We start from the raw sequence: 19,544 nt of genomic DNA, 5'->3' as shown, positions 1-19,544 counted from the left end.
AGCAAAGTGATTGCTTCACTTTTTGATTAAAAAAAGATGAATTTTACAGCCGTAAGGAACTCCGCAACTTATTTATTTCATTAGGCATCAGAAGCATATGCTTGCAGTAGACCTTTCACTGCAGAGCACCCACTTTGTAGTGCGATATGAAAACACCATCTGGTGTGTGAGCAGTGGCTAGGCTAAGCTAACTGGGTGTAGATAGGGACCTGCTGTGTCACAGGATTATCTTACTGGTTGGTAGATCCGCTCTATTGGCCCCTAGTGGCCTGGATTATTGGATGATCATTATTATGTGTGACTGAACAAGGATCTAAGTACTGATGCAGTTAAGTCTTGTTAGTGTTAGTGATCAGACACATTACGAGCACATTTCAGAGCATTACACATTTATGACACCTAGTCTGGGTCATAAACACACAGTTTATTGAATACGCTTTGACTCGGACTCAGACAGTGCGTTTAATACAAGATGACTGGCTTTACGGACTCAACTCAAGAGCAGGCATTGTGCTTCAGAAAAGACTGACTATGGCACGCTCGGAGCACATGTTTGTTTGTAGGAAGTCGAGTGTTCCTTTCCAAATTGTTTAAAGAGGATCACAGGCCAGTACAGAAGACGGCACGTTCAGTGACGGGCTCTCTGCTCAGCAAAACGAACATCTGCCATATCTCATCAGCAAGATTGGAGCTAATGACGAGCCGTTTGTGTGTTGACAGAGACAATGGTATTGGATTGCGTACAAGAGGCCCACTGAGACCAGACATGTGTTTTAGAAAATGTTGTGGATTGAGCATGGGTTTATATTGTGTGTGTCCATATATGTGTGTGTGTGTGGAGATGCCCGAGAGTGGGAGAGGCAGAAAATAGGCCTCAGCTATTTCTTTTGCAGTTCGTTTATCCATCCATGTTTATACAAGTGGATGAAGGGGAGTGTGTTAGCGCAGGTAAAACAACCGCTGTATTCCTCCCCCTTCAATCTCCGCTTTCGCTAACAGATAATGGAATTACACATCAAAGAAGCTTCTCCCTGTATCCAATTTCTCTGTGACCTCTACCAGCTTTTGTTCATATTCACCACGACAACTCCCCGGGACCAAGCCTCCACCAGCAGGCTTCTTCCTGCTTCCTCTCTCTGTCTAGGGAGAGATTAAATTTAGATGAAAATGAAATATTCATTTCCTCTCAGCAACTGATGGCCATCTTATTTGGAACAACTTTTGATGCAACATCTCCTCATTGTTTTTCATTGCCAAACACTTTTTACTTAATGTCCTCCTCCCCCCCTCTTTGCTAACCATGCCCTCCTCCTGTGGGTATTTCTCAATACAAGCGCTCCTTTGGGTCTGATTTTCTTAAAAGTAGAATTCCGAAGTACGATTACAGCTTTTTCCCAGTCCCTTGAAATATGTCTGAGTCATGTTAGATGAGACATTTGCACAAACCCCAGCAAAGACAATCTCGGAGAGCAAGCGAGTGGAGAGTGTACTTTCTATAGCTCGCTAGGAGAGCTAATAACATGAAAACTTCCCAGTCTCTCTCTGCTGCTGGTGCCGGGATAAAGACGAGCCTCTGAAGTGGTTGCTTTTGGAGACTTCAACCAAAAGTTGTGACCACAAACTCGATTTATCCCACTGAAGCTCCTGAGTGGTCACACTGCAGACAGCTTCAAGTGCTGCACATTTTTCAGCTTAAGTTTAAGTGTTTGCGCTGTTTCACACACAAAAATGGAGTCTGGAGTCATGATTGCCCAAAGCATTTTGGGGAAGCTAAATGAAAAATGCACATGACCAGGTGTTGTAGGGGCAGAGCGAGGCGCAAAGGAAATAAAATCAACATGAAATCATGAGGGAGGTTGATTAACTGGTACTGATTAATTGCTTTAAATATTAGGTAGATAAAGTAATTGATTATTCAATAAATCCCCGTCAGGCCGTGATTATGTCACTGAGAGAAAAGAGAGACAACAAAAGATGAATTAGTTTCATCAATCCACAGATGAAAGAGACAACGTGTAATAATCTGTCATTACTATATGCTTTCACAATAGATATATTACATGAATGTACGCTATGAATATAATTTCGTCCCGTCAAATATGCAAATTGGGCAATGTGATTAATGAACTGCACAGACAGAACAAGGCCCACTGGAGTTACAGAACAAAGCCCAAAAAGCAAAAATCATATTCAGTGAAATTATCAGTCCACTGCTTTAATATGCATCTTATTTCCATGTTGGCAAACATACAAACTATCTGCAGACACACGCTGTCTTCAGAGAGAAAAATCCCATCCACATCCTTGAGCAGATTCGTCTTTATTACAAAAAAAATTGCATTAAGAACTGAAATGGTTCCTAGGCGGGATTATAGGTTGAAAACCCGTCAAGAAGAAAAGAAATTATGGAAGGCAGGCAGAGGGAGAGTAAAGAGAACCTCAGTGCGTAAGAGGACAAATACAGGAGGAGTAGTCTTTTATTCCCTCTAAGAAATAGAAGCTGCAGAATGAGACGGAGCGACCATCTGGCCTCAACTTAGAGCAATGCACTGTAAAAGCACTAAAATCAATGGCAACAACTCTACCTTGGATGCCCACCATTACCCAGATGGTGAACAGGACTACCTGACCAAGAGCGGTGCACAGCACAGGCAGAGAGCGCGGAGCTCAAATACCACCACCCACCTTGAGGATTTTCACTGGCTTGTTTTGTGTTGGTAACTAGTGCTGAGGTGCGACGTTGACCATCATGCACTGACTATGAGAGAGCCCTCTGTTGGTCTTGGCAGGGTGGCTGTGACACAGAGTACACACACACTCGCACACTAAGTACCAAATTACCAAAAAAAAAAGGGGGGGGGGGTCCACTACACATTCAAAAAAGCACTCATCCTTTAACAAATCAGCAGACTGTGAATATTTATAGTACGTCTGCAATAACAACAATACACACACATGTATATTGCATATTTTATGCACACCCTCAAGCATATCCACTATCTAAACAGATAAAATTGAAAATTTGTAAATGCAATTATACGGTGTATTATTTTTTATTTTATGTTAGTTTTGCACAGGCCTTTATTTTAAGTGGCCAAAATAAAATGGATACACACATGGATGTTGCACATAAACGCTCTGCTTTAAAAGATCACATGAAGTGGTAAGCCTTTTGAATTTTGTTTTTCCTCCTTGCATTGAGACAAACTCAGCAGCTGTCTCCTGCATGTCCCTCTTCTCAGCCTGTCAAAATACAATCTCAGCAAGACAAAAAAAACCCCAAACTGCTCCTGCACCCCAAGCAATGATAGATCCTATAAAAAGCAACAGTGCGACTGTAGCACATTTCAAGGTAAATTTGTCTCAGCACTTTGACATTTTGAAAAACAAAGCCTGTCAAGTCTATTTCAGGTCTTCATCTGAGCTGCCAACACAGTTTAAAAAAAAAAAAAAAAAGGAAAAGAAATGTTCCTTTGACCAAACGATTTCAGTTCAGATCAGTAGAAAGGGAGCTCTAAGGATGTATGCAGTTTCTAAAACATCGCCAAAGTCCATACACAGCAATGTCAGAGAAGTCATGGCTCCTCAGAGCCCAGCAGTCAATCACAGGGACATGCTGGGCCTGCCTGACAGCTGCATATGATGCTCAGCAGTGAACATTATTCTGTGGTCTCAGGCTTTATGCTGCGTGTTTCTGTTCAAGCTTTTTTTTTTTTTCAATTCATAATTTACAGAAAACCTAGAAAAAAAGGTCTCAGTCACGGTTATGGAGCTGTAGCTATACTTGATCCCGTCAAGGTCTAATTACTTTCGTTTGAACAAAAGTAGCTTTTCATTGACCAGGTGGACTGAGGTTGATAGGGACTGTGGATCACAAAATCAAGAGTGGGGTGTTGCTGACACGTCACACGGAGAACAGCTGGTTTTGAGAGACCATTCACCTCAGTTAGAGCAGGAGAATATGGTATATGGAATTTCCTGACATTCATCCACTTTCAGCCATCGTTTGTACCTCGAAGACAAAAAAAGCCCCATGCCATTAAGACGCGCTCACTCCCTGCCTGTACTCCGGCTGTTGGAGTGGTATGTTAATGTGGGCCAATGCCATTTTGAGTAATTGTAATGAGTAATCGTCCTGCATGGCAATCCGCCAAATGTCAAAAACGATTTGCCTCGTGTCAAAAAAACCGTATTGATCTTCATTCTGTTCCTGTCCCCCTCTGCCCGCAAAATGTGTCATCGCATGGCCAGCCTCTGAATGACAATTCTCCCATTGTCCCTCAGTGAGTGATTGGAAAAGAGACAACGCCAGCACCAACCTGGCTTCTTGTTTTTGTGTTTCACAGTATACGGTGGGGGGGGAGAACACAGGTCTTAACGGTGCAATACAGCTTTGATCAGAATTCCACTTTTTTTTTTTTTTTTTGGTGTACTATGAGTGCATTGGTTTATTTGCAGATAGCAAGATATAAAGTTTGCTAATCTCCTCTGAATAAACTGTAATATTGTTTGTAACTTTCTGATTTTTTTTTTTTGTTTTTTTCTTAAGCTGGGAACTGTAGCTTTTAATTTAACAGACTGTCCTTAAAAACTTCTTTCCAGAAGGCATGGCAGCGAGCCTGAATTTGGCTGGTGACTCAACATGCTGGCTGCAGAAAACGGAAAACGGAACAGACAAAGCAGAGTGCATAGAGGTCACACCAAGCCACAACATTTCGTTGCGCGGCATCCTCAGTTTCATAGGCAAAGGTCGACTGTAATGCACTGCTCTCCTGTTGCTTTTCTGGTTGCCCCCTCGATTAAGGAAAATGAAAATTCACACACACTAAGCCGAAAGAGGCGGACGGTAAATGAGAGGGGCTGCTCATTGACTCCCAAAAGAAAGAAAGAAAGAAAGAAAGAAAAAACCAAAACTGACCGCTGGCGGTGTGAACGCACGGATGGACACCCGCACTGAAATGAGCTGAATAGGGAGCGAAGCCGAAGGTTACCATGCAAACGTGTGTGTTTGTAATTGCCAGGGCGAGGAACTTACCTATTCGAATAACATGAGGCATCCCGTAAGAGTAGTGAATCCAAAGGAGACATGCGATCAGCGACGTCCAGTATTCCCAAACCGCACTCCGGGGAGACAGCCAAGTATTTCGCATGGTTGTAAAGTCGCGGGATCCACTTTTTATTTTAAAATTCCAAAGACGGCTCAGAATCGCTCATCAAAGCTGAATTCGACGGAGCGTATGTGGGTTTCGGTGTCTGCGACAAATTTGCGCTCATTGTACTTGGTGCAACATTCTCCCAGGGTTTTGTTGTTTTTTTTTTTTCTTTTTTCTTTTTTTTTTTTCTTCTTTTCTTTTACTCACAAGTCTGAGAACGGCTCGGTCAGGACGAACACCCCGGTGCCCCTCACAGGCGGATCAGTGAAGAAACCTGCGAACGCAGGCTGCTGCAATTAGCCTGCAGGAGTCTCTGTGTCCCCCTCCTACCGCCGATGCTATCTGTCTGTTGGCAAGTACCACGGCAGCAGCCGAGAGCCGGACTCCCGCACACCGCGGCGGAGAGAGGAGAACTGCGCCTGCGGAAGTTTGGGTCGCCTCGAACGATGCCGTCGCCCGAAGCACAGACACAGAGAGGCGTCACGCGACGAGTGCCGAGGAACCGAACGCACTTCAGAGATTTCCGCACACACACACAAAAAAAAAAATGCTTGTTGCAGTTTAATCACTCCGGCCCCTCGTCCCAGTCATGAGAGGACAGTTCGTATAGCACAGAGATACTTTGTGAGGGTGGAATCGCCGCTCTCTCCAGTTGCGCGCGGTGATAGCGCGAGGCTGGTTATTGAGGAACGTCCAAGTGTGTTCGACAAAGACGATTTGTTGCACCGCGTTCGTTTAGAGAAAAAAAAAAAATCTTCTAGTTCGTGCCGGATGGAAAGGCAGTGCAGAAAGCCCCGCATCTGCGTGCGTCTGACGACCCTCCTTCCACGGTGCCACTGTAGAGGCACGCGTCGTTACGCATAGTTGTCAACTGTGTCCAAGAAGTGTTTTATGGAGGTGAGAGGGTTCCCGAGTAACGGCCCGCTTCCCTGCCTTTGCAGTTGTTGTATACACATGCACTATGTTATCCCTCACATTTTATATCTTAAGGTTTCTGTGTCTTTTCGGGAATGGTAACGATGCAGGTATTTTTTCTTGTTAACTGCACAGAGTGGGAAATTGGAGTTTAGTTTGGTTTTTTGTTGTTTGTTTGTTTCTGTTTTTTTGGTTTTTTGCTTTGCTTTTAGCAAAAAAAAAAGGAGCCATTCCTCCTGCTGCCTCCGGTACTTTGGATGGGGTGAATTCTTTGCGTGAGGGAAATTAGTTTCAGCTGAGGATTGGTCCACTGACAATGCGGGCGCCTTGTCGCTGCTATTCGAGACATTCTTTGTGTGTCAGTACATTAACCCACCCCCCCCTTACTGCCTCGTGCCTGTCTGGGTGTCCATTTTTCGCGCCTCGCAGGGAGACGTCAAACGCGAACTGCGGGTTGCATATACAGTCACGCAGAGAGAGCGCTGCTCGCGTCCCCGGCACCACTGCAGTGGAGGAGGCAAGTGGTGTGGTTTATGGATTTCAGTGAGTTCAGCATGCGTTTTGCTGAACCTGAAACACCGTCAAAAGGGTCGCAGTTAGGTTTGGGGGGATGAAGCTGTAGCTTCTAGGGTTAAATTGTGACTCTTTTTAAAATATATTTCCATGTTAATTCATTATAGACATTTAGGTAGTTATGTGTTATTTCCTGAAAAAATATAAACACATGGTAAAAAGGTAGATATTTTAGATTTTAAACTCCAAGAACCTAATGCCACAAATGATATGCAGTTATTAAGCATATTCTGAAAAATGCTCTGATACATTTTTATGCTTAATGGAACGCTGTTGATGAGATAGTGCTGCGGCTCATTGGTTTTATTTTTCTGTTTGGAATGGGGGAGAGGAATAGACTGTGCATCAGGGGGCATGCGAGCAAGAACAAGCCAGACTGACTGCCACTGCATATTCATGTCTCCCAGAGCAGATTTATCGCCTCTTGGCACAATGTAAGGACTATCAACGTGAGTTATGTGGCCCGGCTCTCGCATTATCGAGATTCATTGACTTGCTGCTCTTTCAAATACAAAATGTACACAGCTCTAGCAAACAAGACATTCGGGGTCTGTGGGTGCCCTCTATAGAGAGCTGGCGGTCTGTGCTCTCAATCACCTGGGCTGATAACTGGAGGGAGTCGGGCCCTGGAGCAGGAGGGCTCCCCACAGTGACACGCAGAGGAAATGTGAAGCACAAGATGTAGTATCTCAGTAAAGTTTCTGCATTTTGAATAGCTTTTGAAGCAAACCGGATTTGAGTTGTTTGTGTTTCTTACAGCAGGCATTAAATCTTCATGTAGCTATCACTTTTGTCCCTCTGCCACTCCCTGTCATTGTAAGAAGCCACGAAGACAAGAAGAAAAGACATTATGTTATAATGTCGCCTGCCATTATAAGAAATTGTAGAAATGCGCTTTGGCAGTGTTGGCACAAAGGGAGCGGAGCCAGGAGTATTATTGGAAGAGACCAGAACAGTGCTGGTGTGCCCTTCGTTGTTCACAACGTTGCTTCAAATCACTGGGGGAAGAAGTATTCAGATCTTTACTCAGGTAAATGTACCGATACAACAGTGTATGAGTACTCTATTACAAGTCCAGTCATTCCAAATCTTACTTACATAAAAATACAGAAGTATTATTTGCAAAATATACTTAAAGTAGCAACAGTAAAAGTACTAACTGTGCAGAAAAATGTTCCATGTGAGTGTTATTTTTTATGTAACATGTTGTTATACTATTATTACTGATTCCAGATTTTACTTCAGTTCTCTAATTTCTTTCTAATTTCTGTATTTGTTGCTTTTTTTGTGGAAAAACTCCAAGCCACAGCAGTCTGGCAAATAATTTGACCTCTTTGGGCTCGAACAGTTATTTCAATGAAACCATCTGAAAGGTTTAGAGGAAAAATGTCTCTTTTTGGAACTGCTAACAACAAATAGACTTCAGAAACATTCCCCCACATACAGGCTCACAAGCCGGGAGATTAGGAACATATGATTTTAAAATATGCTGTAACAATTCATTGCAATTCTTTAGGTTATCCTATGATTTAATGTAAAATCCTAATCTGAAAAGTGGCAGCTGTCCAGCTGTCAGCTAAATGTAATGGATCTGAAATCTACTGGAATAGAAGTAAAAAAGATCATCAAATGAGAAAACTCAAGTAGTAGAATACCTAAAGAGTAAATTTGGGTTGCTTTCCACCACAGTTTGAAATAAAAACACAACAAGACAAAATCTTTGAGTTACTATTTAAAACAAAACAAGGCATACTGATGCCCAGTTTTAAACTGATATCTCTCAGCAGCAGCGCGAGAACATTCATCAATACTCATTTTAGAAAGAGGTTGCAGTGCCCAGTCACTTTAACCTGAATAAAGCATGCTGCACACTTTTGGCAAAAACAGGTTCCTACTGTATGTTTGAATAGACTTCCCATTGAGATTCCAAATTTGTAGTATTTTCCTGAGGGTTGTCAAATTTTCTTCTTTATATCATATCTGATTTGGCTGTGCAAGGCCCAGTTGAAGCAAAAAAGAAACACAGAAGTGTAAAAGTGAACCTGCAGGACACTGGGGACTATTATAACAGCGTAAAACCACCGGTGAAATAACTCAGTCCGTCTGGTCTCTACTTTGAGTAAATTAAAAAGCCATTTAAGGTGACACTTTTTAAGCAGGTCACACATCCATATACAGCAGCACAGTCATCCCTGTTTTTACTTCTTTGTGAAATGATTGCTGTTGCCTTTACAACTGGCCAGAAATCGATGCCTCGTCTGGCAAGTTGGTCATAACTAATGGCTCCAGAAACATCAAGTCTCCATTGTAAAGCTTGAGACATCGACAAGAGGTGTACTTGGTTGACTGGATTGATCAGCACATTTTGTTTAGTTTTTGAAGATTGTGAGAGCGGAGAAAGAGGACAATCAATTTCCACACAGAGCCTTTCACTGCTTGCTTATACACCTATGACTGGCTAGAGAAGATGAGCAATCCAAGATTGTTCATAATTATTTTTGAAAAATTGTTGCACTTCGATTGAGCTTCAAAAATGAATTATGTGAAACATTTTCACCATTGATTTTGCTTTTCTCTTCAAGAGAAACACAAAGAACATAATGCTGACGATCGAACATCTCCCCTCAACAATGAGTCAATAGGAACTCATCTCTAGGTCTAATGCGGTTATAAATTAAATGGCTTTTTTCAGGTCTTTTTGATGGGATTCACTTTTTTGATGGTGAATCTTTAGCTTTGTTAAAAGAAAAGATGATTGTTTCATCAAAAGGCCACAGAGTCAACTTTTCAAACTATAAGGGAGTTGTATTGATCTCTTAGAAGAAAAGACTGTGACAAATCAAAAATAGGTTTGAAGGCATAGAAGCTTGATGCTTGGGAATAAATATTCCATATCTCGGTTTTTCTCTGTGAGTGGAACAAAGTATACCTCAGAAGTCTATTACATATTTCTTTCATTTTTGAAGGCCCTGAATCTTCATAGAATGAAAACATTTAAAAAAAGCTTTGTTCACAGTACCTGTCCGCTCTCAGCCACAACACAGGATAGCCTAAAGAAACAAGCTGCAGTGTCACATAGCTGCTGATTATACATTTTGCTGCCATGATAGGGTTTGTGACAACTCCATTACATTGGGTCTGCAATGCCCATGCAGCTTTTGTGGGCAGACACAGATAATTAAATGTTTTACACTCTTCGGCTGCGCTGGGACAACATAGCTGCTTGCTGATAGATTGAACCCTTGCTACAGCCTCACGCTCTTATGATTCAAGGCAAGGTGCCATGCGCAGACAAGGTTATGAGGAATTGGCCCAATTCTGGTGCTGATTGCAACGTTTACTGGGGCTCTAGACTGCTCTGCTCTCTCACTGCTCGGAGTTAGAGACTGCTCAAGATGTATGTGCCGCTGCTGACGTTTTTGGCGGTGGCGTGTTGGGGAGAGGGGAGACAATCACAACCCTGATCAGTCATCCAGACAGTCTGTGAGATGGGAAATGACTGCTAGCGGGGTTCAGCCACTGGTTATAGATGAGAAAGGCACACAGTAATAATAGATTCCTGACCAACCTGATTTATCAATTGAATTATTAGTGTTATCGTCCTTATCAAACCGTCATCTGTCTTCTGTAACTACTGAATGCCATCTTAAAATTTTGAAACAGTTTAAAAGCATGCATAAAGAAAAAAAACATCCCTGCAGCCACAGTTCCATGACCCTCAAATCAACATGTCTATATTTGGAATTTATTTGAATAAATGCTTCACTAAAAAAAACATGATTAATGCTATGGTTACATAAATGCTTATATGAGACTGTCAAAAAAAAAAAAAGTTCTCCCACTATAACGAAAACCAAAGTCGTTCAGCTCTCAAGTGACTGGTCCTTGATGTTCAAGGAGACATTTGAGGTCAAGGAGGAAAACTGGTGAATTAAAATCACACTTGAAAACGTCTGTTGGAGAACCTATAGAGTGCAATCAAGGAGTGATTATTTTCTCGCAAAACTCCCAGTGATTATACTTGACCCTGTGTGCACCGTACACATCACCAGTCTTGACCTATACTCAGGCCGTCGTCAGAATGCAGTCAGGACAAAGATGTTGTTTTTGTCTTACTCTGAGGTCATATTATTTGCATAGTTAATGGCACACATTGGATATGTTGATTTCATAGATTGAAGGCATGTGTTTTACATTTTTGTGTCTTTTTTTTTTTTTTGTCTGAGCTATCAGGGCTTCGGTTAACTTCTATCCTGTTCAACTGCTGTTGATGTACATAATTTACAGCCGTACAGGATAAAATGCATAAGATGTAATCCCCTACGTTCCCTGTCTGTGTCCACTGTCAAACTATCAAGTGAAGTCAAAAATACCTAAAAAGTGACACAAAGAAAACTTACGGTAGGAGTATTACAAAACTTAATTTCAGTCCGTATCCTCAAATAAACAATAAGCTCAAAATTAAAAAGGTTGCTACACTCTCAGACTGTGTTTTTAAAAAGGAAGAAAGATTTATCTTTAATGCCTAACGTTTGACCGTGCTCAGAGGGCATCTGCTTTGTACAGTTTGAGCAAAATACACTCAAGGACTACTTTACTAGGAGCACCTGTACAATCTATTGTAATTCAATACAACAGCTGTTCCATAAATTCAACCTTTACACAGCTAATAATGTTCAGTTTTTGTTGGCATAGTCGGAAATGTGTAAATTCAATTATATGTTTCTTGATGAGGTCATAGTTTAAGGTGCTGTTGTACCGGGCAGCATTATATTGCAAGGTGTTTCGAGGTTTTTGTCCTTTACATGCAGAATGAGGGCAGACTATTAGAAACACCTCTGGATATAATGTGATCCAGTACAACACCAGCGCTAACTACGACCTCACTGCTAAATCATATAATTTAATTAACACCTCTATGACAGTGTTGACAAAAACCTTAACATCGTCGGCACCATAAAGGTAGACTTTGTGGTAGACCAGTTGTATTAGGTTGCATTAGAATGTACAGCGTATTTAATAAAAAGAACACTGAATGTATTTTCTGTCGTTTAGTTTTTATTCTTTTTATATTTTCTGAATATATTTAAAATCTGATTTTGACTGACATGTGACAATTTACCGGAAGCCAACTTTAATGGATTTAGCATTTACTGAATATACAAAATCTGAGCACAACCACCCAACTACAAACCCACACACTCAGGAATGTCCTCGATTATAAAATAGAAGTGAAAAACATTAATATTTCTTTGATATCAATATTTTCAATCATTTATCAATCAATGGTTTTGTCTATGAAATGTCAAAAAATACTGAGTCCAACCAAGCTCACATCTTCAGACGTCTTGTTTTGTCTGACCTACAGTCCAAATAATAATATAATAATAATATGATAAGAGTAATATATAATGATTATCAAAAAGATAAAAGATAATTAAATGATTAATTGACCTTCAAAATTGTTGCCCTTTGTCAGTTAACTAATCAATTAATCGACTGCTTATTTCAGCTTTACAGACATCATAACTGTAATGTTAAAATATACTGAACAAGAGGTTTTACTGTGACACTTGTCCAGATAAAAATGGCATCAAACCTTCACAGTGTTGTTCTTTATTATCCCTTAATAAAACTGTGTGTGCAATGATGCTGATCCTTCCAGCCTATCCATAATCACAGATTTTCTTCCCTGAGAGCTGGATTTATGTTTTTAGTGAGCTTAATGCAAAGCATCAGGTTTGGAAGTTGACACAGTAAGAATCTGTGTAAGAACATATGGCTAATTATGGGTTTTTTAGTTTAGAAAGGCCATCGGCGTAGCATCCTTAAAGTGTGTTTACCATCTCCAGAGAGTTCGTTTAGTGCTTCAAAGTGAGGCAGAGTGAGAGGCCAGTATCATGACATGCCTTGCAAATACTCCAGCAGCCAGTACCCATGAGGCTTTGTTTTGGAGGTTATCTTCACTTTCCACTCGGTTCACTCGAGTAGCCTATCTATCAGTGACGGAAAGGGAACAGTGGTGACAGCCACAGTGCGATTAGACACTATGTCGGCTAATATTGCGCAGGCAGTTGAACAGGGCCAGCCTTTGTTGTTGTTTACACAGAATTTGCCCATCATTCGGCTTGGCAAGGCTGGCTACCTACTCCTTTTATAATAATTAAAATGAATGTACAGTACAGACTGCACATGTGGCTCCCAGCCAGAATTTTGAAGTAAGACTCAATTAACCCCAATGACCCTGTCTAACACAAACAATGGGAAATTAATTATATGCAACATCCTACCCAGACAAGCTTAGTGGCTTCAAAACTACATTATAAATTGTTTAGAATGCATTTCCACCTCGTTTTCGTCTGTGTGTGCTAAATCAATGGCACATTAAAAAATCTGCAGCAACATTTAATGGGTATCATGAAAGTCCAGGTGTTTGCAGGCCAAGCAAGCTCTGACAGTCCATCGCTTTTTGTATATGATTGTCCGTACGTGGGTAATTCATTGATTTAGCGCTAATGTTACACAGACATGAGCTTGTCAAATAACTTGAGGCAAGGATCACCTTAATGTTTGTTTGTTCTGTGTGTTTCTGGTGTGGCGAGAGGAACCTTGAGGTTCGCCGCCTTTGACGTCAACTTTTTCGGTAAATAAGTTGGTAATATTGGTCATTTCAGACAGGTCCCACAGAGTTTCAGCTTGGAGACTATGTGCAGCCCTGTGTGTCTTTTGTATGTGTGTGAGTAAACAAATCCCACACTGAAACACGCATACACACGTTCAGGCAACCTGTGAAAGAAAGTGTCCAACTTATTTGAAACGTGTGTGAATTTGTGCACAATACAGTGATGCACAGACTTTCATGTTATCACACTGGCAGTTATGAGTAATTGCACCCTGCAGCAGTCCCTACCCCTGGACAGCTTTTAATTATGTTACAAAGTGCACATGCTCTCCCGCATTAATGCCTCCTCTGGAGTCTCGAACAATTACATTCACCGTGGTGTTGTACAAGCACTAGCTTCCCTAAAACATGAAAACATGTTTATTAATCTTAGGAGATAAACTCACACCATGGTATTTGTTGATGTGAGTCAGGGATTATCCTTTGTGTTATGTATGATAAGGAATTTAAAAAGTAATGTGTAGTCAAACAGTGTAATGCTTGCAGACGCTGAAAGGCAGCAGGGAAGCTGAAGTCTAAGTCTTGAAGAAAGAAAATAGCAGAGAGAGAGCACTGACAACATGAATGAACGAACCCACTGTAACATATTCCTTGGGCACCATGGATCATTTATGTCTTGTATGGCCTATGCCTGAAACATCTCTCCCTGTGGAGATGGATGTGTGTGTGTGCTGTCCATCATCGTAGGAGCAGATGAGTGTGAACTGAAGCACATACCAACCAGCAGCATGTCACTCCCAGTTTTATGTTGGGCAAGTCCCTCTTGTCACACTTGAATCGAGGAACACGTTGAGGCGTGAATTCTTCACTACCGGTTTTGACCAACACATCAAGATCTTAAACATAACCCTTAACTTTTTTCTTTTGTTTGTTTTTAGACCAGCAGATGAGTGAGCAGAGAAACATTTTAGAAGTATTCTTTTTTTCTATTTAAAAAAAAACTGTGTGTAGTTTGCATTTATCCTCATTTGAATCAGATTTATTATGCAACTCTTGTCGTGAAACGCGTAGACACCAGATTCTGTTCATTTAAAAGGGGAGGAAAAAAAAGATTAATTATGTTGGTAGATTGTCCGTTACGTACCAGGATGGATCATGTAAAGATCTGTCTCAAGAATATGCAGTGTTACACCGACAAGTCTCCTGTTCATGGAGTTTCCTGCCTCTGGAGTTTCTTAATATCTTAAGTGACATGAGACCAATTTTCCAGAGAGGATTAAGGAGTCCTTTGGGGTACATCTTATGAAATAACATAATGATGAAACCATGGAGGTGAAATGAGTTTCAGGCTTTGATTATAAGTTGAGAAATGTTGCAGTTTGTTTTGGTTTTTGTGTGTGTGTGTGTGTGTGTGTGTGTGTGTGTGTGTGTGTGTGTGTGTGTGTGTGTGTGTGTGTGTGTGTGTGTGTGTGTGTGTGTGTGTGTGTGTGTGTAAAACTTACCATCAAGACATAATTCAGGAAAAGGTTTTATTAGATATTTAAATGCTGATGATTACAAGGCATGCTCTGGTTTTCGTGTAAAACACATATTTAATGCTTCACTAGTTATGACTGCATAAATTAAGCACACTGGAAAAATGACCACCACAATTACTGAAGTAATCATTGACTGGGTTACGGAAAGAAAACAGTGCCGGGAGACAGGGATCATTTGGAAATGTGCTCTTTCGATCAATGTACACTGCACTGTGCTGGCTTAATCAAGGATGTTGCACATGGACAATCCCTACAAGTGAACCTTTGCCTGGCTGACATCTACATATATTGAGTTACGGGAGTCAGTCTCACCCAGACGCTATCTGGTAAATCAACGCATGTGATGTTATCTGCGTGGCGCAGAAAACATCAAAAACACTTTCTTCAAATCTTTTTTCACACATCAGCATGGTTATAGTTTGACGCTGATTCTTTTCAATGGAGGGCTGGAACACAGTTCTTAATCTATTATAGAGTTACAGTACGTTTGTGAAAACGTCGCTCCTTTATATATTAGTTTGTAAGTGAACTCATCAGCGTAGTTGTAATGGGATAATGTGCGTTCATTAATGTTTTATGTCCTGTAGGTCTGCTTGCCTTCAGTCTAAGTTCATAACCTGGGGTTCTGGACCCCCAGACTCCCAGAACCCCAGGTTCTGGGGTCCAGATTGTCAGAGCTTGCTTGCCCTGCAAACACCTGGGGTTATGGACCCATTAGATGAATCTAATGGGTCAGAAGTTGAGTGACAGGAGAGAAAAGCAGAAAAGAAAACATATTTCTGCCACACAGTTAATCTCTTCAGATCTTTCCAAATCTTTGTCTGAGTGTGTGGAGACAGAGTTGAATCTAAACTTGCTGAGACCAGGAACAGGAGTCAAACTATGTCCATCCAAACAAACCGGTGACCTTGTGGAGGTGTTTATTTTTTCTAACCACAATGAAACACTCTGAAGAAAAAAAAAAAAAAGCTCCATACATTAGAAAGACTGTTGAGAGTTAAATTATCAGGAGGGGAAAACAGAAAAAAAGGAGAGATAAAAACTTATGTTTATCTTTTCAGATTTTCCTCTAGTAATTATAGCATCCTTAAAAAGCTTAGCGTAAAGACCTAGGCAGTGATATTAAGAAAGTAACAATACTGATTATCAGCTGAACCTTTGCTGAACGAGATGATCCTATAAGGTATTATAGAGTATTTTTGTTTCATCTAAAAAAGAGGACGTTGCTTTCACTGATGCTTCTGTTGCTGAAGGACTGGTCCTCATTCAGTATCTAAGCTTTTTTATTTATTTTTTAAAAATTCTGCTCTGTTGTCACATTAACCTCACTGAAGATAGTCATCATGGACCATCATGGTACACGTCTCCTGAGAATTAATTAACCTATATTGTTCATGGTGACATCCCTTGAAGGCCCTCTGGGAAATTATGATGCAATTATGTGCAACTGAGTGCTCCTCCTTTACTTGCTTAGTCAATAAGAGGGAATGACCCGCCAAGAATGTAAATTTTATTTAAGTTGTTGCAGAGACATTGTCTACTGAAGCACAATGCCACTCATTTCTCGCATCTCTGTTCCTGGTAGTAATACCCAATATCCTTTGAAATGGCAGTAAGATAGTAACTGGCTTATTGCTAGCGAGAGAAGTACACCACATCTTTAGCATCTGTCAGTCTGTTGTTAGTCGGTTGATCAAATTTGTCGCTCTTTCGAACATACATTTTACAGTCTATCAGTTTTTATGCCATATTGTATTTTGAAATCCTTCTCTACTGTCAGAGTGGAAGAGCTTCAGTTTCAAGTAAGCATCCTCTATTTTGTTAAATAAACCACAAAGCTCTGGATCCACCAGGGAGCAGCCTTAAAGATCGGGGCTTCAACTCAAAGACCACACATTTAAGTGATTCACCACTAGGAGGTTGCTAAGGTCTAATTAGCCGCTGTGTCTGCTCTGTCAGCGATGGGAGACCTGTACAAGGCCCTTCCTTCCACTGCCAGGTAAACTCCAGTATACTGTAGCTCCATATTATGGTGTCAAGCACAACTGCACCTGTTTCCTGTGTGCTGCTTGGTTCTCCCCATGGGAAAGCTTCTGAGGGGAAGATACAGCAATTATCCATAGACTGCAAAGTGAAAGGTGAAAGGATTTGTATTTACCAGCCAGTGAGTGGTTAATGACAATACAATGTGCTGGAATTATGGGGATTAGAGGCCAGGGATTTGTGTACAGTCAATGAAATTTCATCAACACCTTAGTGCTACCTCAGTAAATTGAAAGACTTTGGGTGAGGGAATGAAATTGTATACTGTGGGAAAGGACAAAGAGTTGGCAACAAGTTTTTTATTTTACTCATGGGGTGCTATAGTTATGTAAAGAATCACGACAAAAGGGGAGATATCACAATACGCATAAAATTAAGGTGACCCAGGAGGACTTCTTGTCGATTCGAGTTTATGTTATTGAAGTTAATTACAGGTACAGTCTCAAAGGTTTCAGCAGCTCCTAAATAATGAAACAAGAATTGTACCAAAACTGAATTGATTGTTTTTATTTCAAGTGATTAAAAACAATAACACAAACATACAGAAAACACAAAAAGGACATAATAAGAATGCTTGATGAATGTGACATGAATCAAAACTCATACAATCCAGTCACTTACAGTCATTATTCTCATCAACACCACATTGAGAGTTAATGAAAAAAAACAGGATTTTTGTAAGTCACACTAAATTAAAAATAATGAAAAGACACATGAGAATCTTGGTGCAATGGTGAACTGAAACATTCATCCTTAGTATATTTCTAAAGAAATGCCTTTTTTTTTAAATAAAAAAAAAAAGACTTGGGCAGCAACATGTTTACTAGACCTCATGGCAATCTGACAATTAGATTATGACAAGTTGACAATTTGGTCTGAAGATGGTGGTAGAGGAACCACTAGTTCACTCTTTAAATTTTGGGGTAATTTGCCCTATAGATTTGCATATTTCCTGAGTACAACTGGACTTTTTGGCCCGATGGTGGCAAAAGAAGAAAGATGAGAAGGTCACCAAAACAATGATATTCATCCTCCGTGGATCATGAATACGCCTTGCCATGACAGACCATGAGAGTTTATGACAGAGAGATATACTGACCAACAGGCCACCATTGCCTTTTCTAGCTCCACTGCTAGCAGGATATGAATATCAACTTCCAGAAGCACTGCATCATATAATTTATGCACAAGTTCATTTTGCATTCTAGTTATAACCGAGACGGGAGCATTTAATTGGCACCCTATTATCAGGAGCCTTTTTGACAGGCTGTTGCGACATGTCTGTGAACCCAGAAATCATCTACAGTAGACAGTAATCAAACACAGGTGCAGTGGTAGTAATTAAAAGCGGATTACCTGACGGAGCTGCACAACAAAATGTATTGTCTTGTGTTTAAATAGATTTCTCTTTGCCTTCCCGTCAGTGGTAATGTATGGTAAGTCGTGTGGCCATTTTGCAGGATGCAATGATTACATTTAAGACTGCAATCACACAAAAAGCAGCAGCACTTAGTTTAGCACTGTGGGAAGAGGCAACACTAAACATTTGTCTCTTCAAGCTATGTTATTTGCCAATTTCAGGAGGGATGGCACTGCTTTACCCAAACGACATTAACCACTCTGTAGAGAGCAATAAAAGAGCAACAACAGCATTTGAGAAAGCACTCATCATGAGGACTTCAAACATCTTATGCATAGTACACTTGATCTAAATCATCCATAGCTGAATAAAGCCATCCACCTATTCTCAGCGCTTATATCAGCCAGGCCTGTGGTACTAACAGAGCAGTGAAGCCAAAGTGGCCTTTCCTAAGTAACTTTCTTCTGTTTTCAGGGGGGCAAGTGGAGGCAAAAAATACAAAGCACTTTGCTGATTTAAATAGTTTCTTTCAGTTTAGAGATTTGTACTCAGTGACTCTAGTTTGTATCTAAGTGATCACATCACCATCAAACACCAACCCTATTACCAGAACATTCAGTGACAACATTTAATGTGAACATTTTTAAACTTAATTCTTTCTATAATATTTGCTATGATATAAATAAGGATAGGCAACTAAAACAGTTAGGTTAGGGAAATATTATATCCGTACTTTCTGCTGTGTTACATAAATGGCACACTAATTCCTGCACTGATGCTGAACATTGCCACTGGACGTAAATTGTGCATTGCAGATTCATCCATTACGACCATAATTCCTGGGGATGCTGTGGTGGGTCAAACTTACATCACTAAGCAATTATATAACCATCCGTTAAGCTGTAATTTTAAGGCGCTCTTATGGTCAGCCTTCTCTCCATTTTCAGATTCTATTGTAGGGAAATTTAGTCCATTGCTAATTCTAACTGTATTGTTCAGATCTGTTGTTACATTCAGTACAGGACTGGCCGTATAAGCACTGTTTATGAGGTTAATACCTCGGCAACCACTTATCTGCAGTTATCTACAGTTATTGCATCATGTTTGTTTCTGGTCTTTCAGTAAGCTTTTCACCAGGAATGTAACATATTGTATATCATGGATTAGCCAGCAATGCTCATGGTTCACTAAATTTAGCTTTAGGATTCAGTGTTTGTTTGCTTATATACTGAAGAGTAGCAACTGCTCTGAATGACTATATAGTCTCTCCAGCAAGTCATCTAGTAACACCCCTTATAACTTGAGGTGGTCAACCATCAAGATTTTACCAGTTGGTAAAT

The 19,544-nt window shown here is 40.6% G+C and overlaps 1 protein-coding gene across 1 annotated transcript in view; it reads right to left on the bottom strand.

Annotated features, from left to right (window-relative positions):
• Nucleotides 1-5,280, bottom strand: part of LOC120784205 (glutamate receptor ionotropic, kainate 3) — an 89,870-nt gene extending 84,590 nt beyond the window's left edge. The window contains exon 1 of the mRNA XM_040117791.1: nucleotides 5,036-5,280. Coding sequence (XP_039973725.1) covers nucleotides 5,036-5,150 — 115 coding nt within the window. The 5' untranslated portion in view covers nucleotides 5,151-5,280. The remainder of the gene's footprint in view (nucleotides 1-5,035) is intronic.
• Nucleotides 5,281-19,544: the final 14,264 nt, after the last annotated feature.

Source organism: Xiphias gladius, chromosome 22, assembly GCF_016859285.1.
Source record: "Xiphias gladius isolate SHS-SW01 ecotype Sanya breed wild chromosome 22, ASM1685928v1, whole genome shotgun sequence".
NCBI classification, from domain to species: domain Eukaryota; kingdom Metazoa; phylum Chordata; class Actinopteri; order Istiophoriformes; family Xiphiidae; genus Xiphias; species Xiphias gladius.
The sequence above is the reverse complement of the archived record's forward strand: the minus strand, read 5'-3'. Positions and strand labels throughout refer to the sequence as shown.